Source organism: Lolium rigidum, chromosome 4 (assembly GCF_022539505.1).
Source record: "Lolium rigidum isolate FL_2022 chromosome 4, APGP_CSIRO_Lrig_0.1, whole genome shotgun sequence".
NCBI lineage: Eukaryota > Viridiplantae > Streptophyta > Magnoliopsida > Poales > Poaceae > Lolium > Lolium rigidum.
Genome location: NC_061511.1, coordinates 129,113,521 through 129,123,641, shown reverse-complemented (window position 1 = coordinate 129,123,641; position 10,121 = coordinate 129,113,521). Strand labels below are relative to the sequence as shown.

Sequence of the window (10,121 nt, the reverse complement as noted above, 5' to 3'; positions counted from 1 at the left end):
ACTACATCACAAATGGCAACAACAAAATTCTACATGTACGAATAAAATTAATGATCTAAAAGAACTCACCTTAATTTGGTTTTACTTCTACTTCAGTTGTGTTCTTTGAGCTCTCATACGAGAAAAAAGAGGAGGAGAGCAGGCGCGCGTATAAGAATAATGGTTTGGGCACTACTCATTTTAAACCATGTGAAGCTAGCAATTTCCTTGGTCACATTCTTGTATCAGCGGTTCATGTCTGGGAATCATAAAATCAGATTTCTGTACAATCATAGTGTCTAGCAAAACTGAAAGTGCAAAAAGTAGTATCAAATAGGGTGAAACCCGAATACATTTCTTGCCAAATAATCTGAGAATCAGAGGCAAGGCAGTCACACCCATCACTCTACTGTCGCGGGAATCTGAGGCACTCACTACGTCGGAGGCAGTGCCAGGCACGCAGACCGAAGCCACTCATCAGAGTATGCCGCCACAGCCGGTGGTGGCACCCTGCCACGTAGACGTGCCACCGGTGGCAACGACGCCAAGTCCCACAGGCGGACGTCGACGCTAACAACTGACCTGGCTGCCTAACATGCCGCCACTGTCGACGGGCGGTAGGTCCTGCCTCCACAACCAATGGTGGTCACGTGTCACCTGGCCACCGTGCCGCCACGGTAAATTTAGCATTTGCACTTATAGGTGATCCTTTTTGGCATTTTATTGAGGCAGGGTGATCCAATATGTCAAAATTTCGAATCCAACGGACAACAACATATACGAGACATGTCGTGCACGGGAGAATCGCCGCGAGTTCATATACCACTCAAATAGAGTGATCGCTGGTGCACTTTACTCTTTTTAAATATGCTAATGAGTTTACACTGTGACCTTACTAAATGACGAGAACTGCCAGGGGGCTTTCGAACTGCAAAAATAACGGACTAAGAAAAAGTAGAGCTTAACTCATTCCGTCGAGCAATTGGCCTGCATCACCGCCGCTTGGCGAGCTGGAAGGTCCGCTTCAAGAATTGGTTGGCGACCTCGTCGTCGCGGTAGCACAGCACTCGAAGGATTGTGTTCGGGTCGGCGGGATTCCACTGCCTCGACGCCGACGGCACGGGTGTCCCACCGCCGCCACCATCGTCGTACTCACGTGCGCCGGCGATCGACTCGGACGTGGCGGCGCCGAACGCGCCGATGAGGTGCTCCGTAGACCGTGCCATGAGCTCAACGACGCCCTCCGAGGTCTCCGCTTCCCGCGCAACCACCTCCTCCGGGACCAGGCCCTCCCCGCACGTGCAGAAGGCGCGCTTCAGGCTCCGAAAGTCCTCGTCCACCATGCCGTGATCCGCCCTCGTGAAGCTCCTATCGTTGCCGCCGGCGAGGAGGACCATGAGGAACGCCTGGAACGAGGCCTTCATCACCTCCCGCACCGCCACCGGCTGCGCGTGGTCGGCCAGCACGGACACGAGGAACGACAGGTTCTGCTTTAGCGCCCGCAGCGCCGGCCGGATGCGCGTGTCGGCGACGTTGCGGACGTAGAGGCCGTGGTAGAAGGTGTGGCGCGAGTCCAGGAAGATGAGACGGTACGCGGCTACCTCGGCGACGTGGGACACCGCCGATTGCGCCGCGGCACGGGTGCGGTCGAAATGGACGGACGCCGCGACGCGGTTGCCGCCTGGGGCAGCTGCCGGCGAGGAGCCCCCGCCTCCGCCGCTGCGCGCGCAGGACGCCGAGGAGAGCGACTTGTCGATGGCCTGGACGTGGGTGAGGACGTAGTGGAGCGTGTTGAGGCGGACGTAGAGGCGCTGCGTGCCGCGGCTGATGGACGGACGTGGGGTGTGCTGCGAGGCGCCAGCGCGCGGGCTTCCCTCCGGCGCCTGGCACGTCGGCAGCACTGCCTTCTTCCACAGCCTGAAGAAGCCTGAGTCCTGGTTGCACCTCGTCAACGCCGGGAGGGGAGGGACGTAGCTCTGCTTCGACCCTGCATTCGGATTGTTGAAACAATATAATCAGTAACATCATGGCGCACGAAGTGATAGCCTGAGAGTTACCGTTTGCATCTGTTTACCGCAAGATGCGACGAAGGAGATGTACTCTTCAAAGATTGACTCGAGGCCGTCGACGAGCTGCTGGAGTACGTCGTCTTTCGCGGTTGCCGGTATATCGGAGAATTCGTCGATGGTGGCACCAGCGAGCTTCATCAGCTCGATAGCCGATCCGGGGAAGGGCTCCTCCTTGGACTTGGGTATCCAGCTCTATATAAACATAATTCTTGTCAGGTGGACATTTTGAGCTTGACATCATCCATCAAGGAGCTCAAAAAGATTAGTACTACCTCGGTTTCTTTGGCTCGGAGGAGGCAGTCCCTGCCGATCCTAAGCCTGTCGTCCATCCAAGCCTTGAGCAATCCCATGACGACGGACTCCACCTCGTAGGGCTCCATGTCGCCGACGACGGCTTTGGCCCGGTCGTCGTGGCAGTCCGCGGCGTCCTCGGCGGTCATCTGCGCCAGGGCCTTCTCCAGACGGCTCGCCGAGTGAAGCACGCGGACGAGCTCCTCCGTGAGGATGGTGACCTTGCCCAGGTACCGTCTCAGCACCACGCCGAAGCAACCGTGCAGGGTGACCGCCGCGACCGCTACCGGAGCCGGGTGCAGCCGCCTCAGCAGCGGGCTGAAGTTCCTGCGCTCGAACGTGGCCAGCTGCTCCGTGTCCTTGGCCAGCCGAGTCAGCACCACGCCGGGGTCGTTGTCACGATCGGCTATCAAACTGTCGGACAGGCCCATGCCGTTCTCTAGTATCTGGAACCAGACATCTCGTATCAAATTCTGATAAATGGAATTGTAATGTTGAAGCATGAGCTCACTTTGGTGAAGGCGTTCTTCATCGAACACCTGATGTAGTAATCGACGCGGTCGGCGGGGAAGTTCCCGGTGCCGATGTATTCGCGGTCGGCGACGATCTTGCCGGCGCCAAGCGCCATGGACAGGAGGATCTCCATGCCCTCCGTGGCGCTGCTGCTGCCGCCAATGTCTTTCTCGTACCTGTCGTGGTAGTCCAGCAGCCGTTTCTCGGACCACTCCTGCATCTTCCCGAGCGCGCCGAGGAGCACCTTGGCGTACACCGGGTCACGGGACTGGGACTCGCGGCTCCCCTGCTTCGCGTCGGCCGCCACATCAGCGAGCAAGGTGAGCGCCGCGGCCACGAGGTCCGGCTCGACCTGGCCGGTCACCACGTACTGCTGGAAGAAGACCCATGCGAAGCACACGTTGTGCACCGCCCTGCCGACGCCGAGAATCGGCCACGTCTTCTTGATGAGCTCCAGCAGCTCGTCCACCTCGTCCAGCACCACGGTGGGCTCCCTGTGGTCGAAGACGCTCTGGAGGAGGGAGACGTAGAGGAGGACGTTGAGCGGGTAGCCGTCGGCCCAGTGGCACGCGTCGCTGCCGCTGCCGGGGCGCCAGGCGAGGGCGTGCACGGCGTTGGTGAGCGCGCGCATCGCCTCGGAGCCCTTACCCGTGTCGATCGCGCGGATCTCGGTGGCGCGCATCACCTCGCGGAATCGGAGCACGGCGGCGTGCAGGCGGTCGAGCGGGAGGGAGGGGTGCAGGATGAGGCCGGCCTCCAGGAGCTTGATCTGCCGGAACTGCCACTGGTGGTACTCCTCCACGTCGGAGAACTCGGACGGCTTCAGCTGCCGGAGGAGCTCCAGTGGGAGGACGATGGAATCGGGCCTCTTTCCTACCTGTGCAAGTCAATCAACCAGCAAAATCAATCGCATCGATCAGGGCATGAGCGTGACTGAAAATCGTGCATGTGTAGTAGACGCATGCGTACCGACCTGGCCGACGACGGCGCGCATGAGCGTCCGGCGAAGACGCGCGTCGCTGTGCTCGGTGACCCGCATCTGCTGCCGCATGATCTCCGCCGACGTCATCGGCCGCCGTGCCCGTCCAGGCGAGGACGGGCCTGACGACTGGCTCAGAGTGCGCATCATCGTCGGCGCGGACCGCCTAGGCTTGAGCCCTAGAGCCTTCTTGACCCTGCTGCTCATGACGCCACTCCCGCCCCTCGACCCAGCCACCGGCGAGGACACCTCCATCTCCGACGAGCCACCGCCACGCGCGCTGGAGCTTGACGCCGAGGCACCACCGGACGAGCGGCAGGACATGAAGAAGATCTCGTACGCGGTCTCGCGAAGCTCCACGAGGCCGAGGGCGTCGATGCCGCCGAAAGGGCAGTCTAGGTCGGCTGCAGCAAAGTCGAGCTCGGTGGCGTCGGACGACCGCGTCGCCGAGGAGCTCGCGGAGCGCGACCGCTGGTGACGCCCCATTGTCCCCATGGTCACGCCTCCACTGTGTTCCGGTCGGCCGAGCCAAGCGAGCTAGCTCAAAGCGCCGGCTGGCTGGCTGGCGACGTCCACCGATGGAGAGGCCGGAGACACGCCCGGACACGCAAGAATTGGAAGACCCAGGAAGCTATTTTTGTGCCGTGATTAGAGGGGAACCAGGAGGAGCAGTAGCTTGTTGTGCACGTGATTTTGTAGCGTTTGTGTCCATTGTTCAACCATGTACCATGCTGGGATGCTCTATTCCAGCACCGGCTCAACCCCTACACGTCTATACCGCCTTCAGTTTTCCTAGTTACCACTAATGGCAAACTTGTAAAATTCAAACGCAAGCCTTGAATATTGCAAATGAGTCGCTTCAAGATAAAAATTTATTTTAGAGATGTTTGACATCAAAGCTTTCTAAACAACACATCATGGAAAATCATTAACCGATGTGTCCTTCCTTGAAGGGAGAACATAAATTTGACTCATGGCATGCAGAGCCTGGTTGCTTGTTCTGAGAAGTACAGCTTGTATGGGAGAATTGAGATCTGAATTTCAAGGAAACAAATCCACATGTAAGGAGGACCAAGTGACATCCTCCAAATCTCGTGTTACTGACCAATAACTGGAATATACTGATGTCTTCTCATGAAATGAACTCTGATACCTTCAGCAACATCTCCAGCTTAACATACTTTCGAACAGTGCACCTGTTGACCTGTCCAGCAATCATATTGTCAGGCAGTATTACACTCCAAGTGAACGATCCTGCAATACACAACAACCACCCTGGGATTTCCAACAACTAGATATGCACAATGAACATAGCAAAGATGAGAAATCAATTTAGTAACACTACTCAGAATGCCAAGCAGGAACCGTCACTGGATTTCACAAATAAAAATTCATCAAAGAAGTTTGGACATCTGCAACTAGACTAAAATCAGCTATATACATGGATAAACACTATCTTCTGTCAAGATTGAGTTTGCGTATGTGACCTAAGTATGTGTTGTATATTGGCTTTACCAGTATACTACAAAGGACAAATAACAGTCAATGATGGATGCAAAATTACGAGGAAATATCCATGAGGAAAGCCAAAAGGTGGGATCTCTAATTTTCTATAGTTAGAAGCTTCAATGTGATTGTGAGCAAATATGAAAATTACATCAGCAATCATTGTAATCAATATGCATGTTATTTTTTTGTTACAAATACATAACTAAGACACAAAGTTATGCTTGTGGCACAACAGCCCAATTTTCAATGAAGTAAAAGGAGGACAGGCATGGCAGCACATTATGACTCGTGGTGTACTACAAAAACGCCCCAACCATGGTTCTTGAATACTTTGGTTTTACAAAAATCAAGCTGCCAAGCAGAGCCTTAACTTTTAGGTGACTAAACCAGGTATGTATTGGTGCACGCCCCTAGAGCAAAATCTGGTCTTAAACCCCTGAATGTGCAACACCTCCGATGCTAGTTATACTAGTTACCAAGTCCATGTTAAAAAAACTGTGATCATAAATTAGAAACCATGCTGGTTTTGAGAAGGCTGTGATTTACTCCATTAAAAATAGTAATGAAGTTACGATTACGTGTAGCCATCACAAGCAGACATATACGGAGCTAATAAAGCAAGAAAGCTTCGCTAACAAGGCATATGGTCACATAAGAAAAAATTGTACTCCCTCCGATTCATATTAATTGACTTCAATATGGATGTATCTAGAACTAAAATGTGTCTAGATATATCCATATTAGAGTCAATTAATATGAACCGGAGGGAGTATAATATATGCCCTACACATGTCGTACATGTTATATTCATCATGGCTACGAAGGGAGGCCTCTAGACACTAAAAAATCAACCTATACATGCAATGCTGCACTAAATAGGATTCTGGTGTGATGGAGCATGATTTGAGTTTATTTTCATGAACACAGGCACTATATGTTACCGTGTGAAACGTATACTACAGATAAACCAATAACTAGGCTACAATGTTGGTAAGTATATTCATAAACAGATTTCCTACTTTATATGTATCCTCATTACATCAAAATCAGTAGCTGGGCAGTGAATAGTCAACCAGTAAATCACCAATGATTTCTATGTCGGCATTTAAGGCAATTGGAGTGCTATTCCGGGCAAGGAATCAATTTGACACATAAAACGACAGCATGACTTGGTGTGCAGGTAGGGGTAGAGCTTAAATCCTAAAAATAAACAAGGGGCTTTCTCAGAAAATAAATAAATAGATAAGGGAAAGAAAGGTATGGATAATGTTGAACCTTTTGTGTAAGGGTGTAAGGTTGATTCTCTTGAGACAGGAACTCGATAGTGCCGTGAATTCAGTAATAGAACAGCAGAAACGACTTTTAAAACCATTGCTAGCGCTGGAAAAAGGATAGTGTTTTTTGCTCTTTTTTTATCGTGCAACTTACTAGATTTCCATGTGTTATAAATGTGTGAGGAAGGTAAATAAATACATGGTGTAAGACAGGAATCGTCACTTTCAAATCAACATGTTTGTTAGCTACTACAGGGTCAAGCTATACCTTCAGGAAGGTATTGGTGGCCAAAGTAGAGAAGGCTTTATTTCAGTGTTCCCATAGTGAAACTGGTGAACATTTTTTAGGACCAGGGTATATCAAAGCGCTCCCGGTAGGAAAAACGACGTTGAAAAAGAATTCCCAAACAAAACTGAAAGAAAATGAATCTTTATTTGCACGTACCATCTTGTAGCACAGCACAAGATCCTCACGAAAATGAAGCACATAAAAAGCTAGTGGCTTGCATTCTGTGCCTGTGTCAATGCTCCAAAATTGCAACTTCTCATCAGCTCATCAAGAAAAATCAGCGGGTTACTGATGCCCATTCTCACTCTCACTTGGACATGATTAAAAAAGGAATAGCATCCTGTGCCACCTGTACAGAAAGGAAACGAAGGAGGAAGGAAAATTATTTTACTTGCCAAATGCCTCGCTACTTTACTCTAGGGATTCTACCTGTACATCATTCATCAAGTAGCATCACAGACTTCTCTGCATCTACACTACCTTAGAAGTTGCTGCTACCATCTTGATGCTAATAAGCTTTTTATTGCTGCTCAGGTAATATCAAAATTTAAGGCCAAAAGGCTTGAAGGATTACGGTTCCCTCTACTATGCCGAGCAAATATTAGAAGCATACTTACAGCTTCATACAAAGGGTGTAACATACCAGTTACATACAGAAGCATACTACACTTGAACATCTGCTGGAATCAGCTATAGTATCAAACCTCTATCAGTGCATACTTTCAGGTTTCGCATCAAGCACAGCACCACATATCAACACAACCACCCAAGATAAAATTTCTGATTTAGATAGATAGAGAGAGAGAGAGTACCAAGCATAAATACTACAGTCAAACACAAATATATGATTCTGCCGAATAGAGATACAACTAGATAATTTGGTCCATACGCAGTGAAGCTACTCTAGCTTTAAACTAGAGATTAAGCAACCTGAAACTCCACTCATGACAAAGCACACTGAAGGATAAGCTAAACTTAAATAAAGCATTATAAAGATACAGCTACTCGACATAATAGCTACTTATTGACTAGAAGTTCTAGTAGTAAGCCACGAGAGGATCAAGCATTCCAACCAGGAGAAATGCTGATGCAACCAGCAGAATGGACGATCTTCAGGAGGACGAGAGCAAAGCCCAAATGCGCTGGTTCACTTGATAGACATTATAATGGCCTCCCTCTTACTGAGCAACCCTAGGCTGCATACCACCATAACCGCTGCCATAATTTGATTGGCCTTCAGAAGCTCCATTGACTGAAGCACCAAATCCTCCGCCCTGTGAAGGATCAGCCCACGCATTTGGATATCCAGAGTTGCCATTCGCACTTCCATATCCAGCACCATACCCAGATGCTGCAGCAGCAGCAGGATTGCCAGCACCATCTCCACGTGCCCCATAAGCACCATATCCTCCATGATTACCATATGATGCATCCCCTCCGTATCCACCATAACCATATCCCTGGTTTCCATAACCTGCAGCTGCACCAGGTGCCTGACTAGTGGGTGCATTTCCACCAGCAGAAGAAGTATTCCATGCACCATAGCCTGCATTGCCAGCATAGCCCCCAGTGCCATAACCAGACGGAGCTTGACTGCCCCAGGGTCCTCTGTTAGTCCCTGGGGGGCCTCCCTGGTAAGCAGAAGCAGCGGAACTTGGATTGCCATAAGCACCAGCATACGCAGAAGGAACGCCTCCATATCCTGCAGAGCCATAGTTTCCATATGTGGTTCCAGGATTGGCAGGTCCGTATCCATATCCAGTTGGAGCAGCACCATAACCTCCAGCACCATAGCCCGGATAGCCACCACTGCCCTGCTGCGCCTGAGCATACCTGCTAGTATCACCTCTGCCATCATAGCTGCTAGTGTTGGAGTTAGGACCACTGTTACTATGAAAACCCCCACCTCCCATGGAGCGCCCACCGCCGCCAGAGCCAGGGTTTGCCTCTCGTGGCAGCGCGCGCTTCACCTCTACCATCTTTCCACCGAGATCATGGAAGGTCTTGTGCAGCACACGGTCAACGGCATCCTCCGAGTCAAAGGTGATGAAGCCAAACCCCCGGGGACGCTGTGTGGTCTGGTCATACATCACCACGACATCAGTGACAGAGCCAAAGGTCTGGAAGTACTGGCGGAACTCTTCATCTGTCAGAGTGGAGGGCAGTCCACCCACGAAGATCTTCTTCGTCCTAGCACCACCGGCGTCACCGCCACCACCACCACCTCCTCCGCCCCCAGCGTTCCTTCCCGCGCTAGGGTTCACCGCCTTGGAAGCCTGCTGCTCCTCACGGGAGAGCGCACGCTTCACATCGACCTGAAACAACAAAATCACAACGCCCACGACGCTTGAGCACTTGAGAGATTAGGCCGCAGCGGCTGGGTAGATCGGAAGGCGGCCGAAGGGAATATTCCACAGGAATATCCCGCTAGGGTTTGGGTGGGGGAAAACCAAGGGAGGGAGAGTCGGTACCGTGCGGCCGTCGAGGGTGTGGGGCTCTAGGAGTGCGGCGTCGACGGAGGCGGGGTCGGTGTAAACTACGAAACCGAAGCCCCGGGGGCGGCCGGTGAGCTTGTCGCGCATGACGGCGGCCTGCGAGACCTCGCCGAAGGTGGAGAAGTGCTCCTGCAGCTTCTCCTCCGTCGTCTCCCACGAGATGCCGCCGATGAAGAGCTTGCCCTGGTCCGACTCCATCTCCGCCTCCTCGCGCCGCTGCCTGGATTCGCTAGCGCTCGGGTGCGGGAGGGAGACGATGGGGGAGAGAGAGGGGAATTGGGGATTTCGGCTCCGTGTGTAGATTTGGGAAGGGGGCGAGGGGGGTTTGGGGATATTTTAGGGCGCCTGCGGGATGTGGGGGGCCCTGGACGAGTCGGTGGGCGTAGGGTTTCTACTTTCTTTCTACTTGGGGCTTTGGAGTCATGTTCCTCTATGGGCCGAATTGTGAAGTTTGGACAAGTTCTTAAGAGCATGTCTAACAGGTCCGTATATTAGTCTAAAAAAAAAAGACCCCGTATATTTTCGCCCCTTAAAACGTCAGTGGAGGGCCCTGTATTCACTTTTCGTCGACCGAAACTCGGACGAGCTAGCAGACCCCGTATACCTAAACTGTAAAATGGAATATTCCCAAAATATGCCAAATTAGATTTCTTTTCCCCTTCTTCTTCCTCTCCTTCTTCCTCCTCTAGCTCCGACCCACCGCCCGGCCCACCGCGCCACCCC

The 10,121-nt window shown here is 52.0% G+C and overlaps 2 protein-coding genes across 4 annotated transcripts; both read right to left on the bottom strand.

Moving 5' to 3' along the window:
- Positions 1 to 869: 869 nt before the first annotated feature.
- Positions 870 to 4,326, bottom strand: LOC124647504 (protein unc-13 homolog). Its single transcript, XM_047187439.1, has 5 exons — positions 3,826 to 4,326; positions 2,851 to 3,729; positions 2,321 to 2,785; positions 2,054 to 2,240; positions 870 to 1,966 (listed from the first exon to the last, which is right to left on the bottom strand). The coding sequence occupies exons 1-5, from the start codon at positions 4,324 to 4,326 to the stop codon at positions 972 to 974; spliced, it is 3,027 nt and encodes a 1,008-aa protein (XP_047043395.1). The 3' UTR covers positions 870 to 971.
- A 324-nt stretch (positions 4,327 to 4,650) lies between these two features.
- Positions 4,651 to 9,711, bottom strand: LOC124705617 (heterogeneous nuclear ribonucleoprotein 1-like). 3 transcript variants are annotated; one of them, XR_007004115.1, is made up of 4 exons: positions 9,375 to 9,711; positions 7,977 to 9,218; positions 7,060 to 7,252; positions 4,651 to 5,085 (listed from the first exon to the last, which is right to left on the bottom strand). XR_007004115.1 is itself a non-coding variant. In XM_047237324.1 (2 exons), the coding sequence occupies exons 1-2, from the start codon at positions 9,594 to 9,596 to the stop codon at positions 8,082 to 8,084; spliced, it is 1,359 nt and encodes a 452-aa protein (XP_047093280.1). In that variant the 5' UTR covers positions 9,597 to 9,711; the 3' UTR covers positions 7,729 to 8,081. The 3 variants fall into 3 exon arrangements, 1 of the variants encoding a protein (XP_047093280.1); XR_007004114.1 differs by having other exon boundaries at positions 4,651 to 5,035; XM_047237324.1 differs by lacking the exons at positions 4,651 to 5,085; positions 7,060 to 7,252 and having other exon boundaries at positions 7,729 to 9,218.
- Positions 9,712 to 10,121: the final 410 nt, after the last annotated feature.

Excerpts from the sequence above, each read along its gene's own strand:
- LOC124647504 (XM_047187439.1), bottom strand. The coding sequence starts at position 4,326 with ATGGGGACAATGGGGCGTCACCAGCGGTCGCGCTCCGCGAGCTCCTCG. Across the intron at positions 2,786-2,850 it reads TGAAGAACGCCTTCACCAAA|ATACTAGAGAACGGCATGGG; the intron begins GTGAGCTCATGC and ends GTCTGGTTCCAG. Across the intron at positions 2,241-2,320 it reads TCCGAGCCAAAGAAACCGAG|AGCTGGATACCCAAGTCCAA; the intron begins GTAGTACTAATC and ends ATGTTTATATAG.
- LOC124705617 (XM_047237324.1), bottom strand. The coding sequence starts at position 9,596 with ATGGAGTCGGACCAGGGCAAGCTCTTCATCGGCGGCATCTCGTGGGAG. Across the intron at positions 9,219-9,374 it reads ACACCCTCGACGGCCGCACG|GTCGATGTGAAGCGTGCGCT; the intron begins GTACCGACTCTC and ends TTGTTGTTTCAG.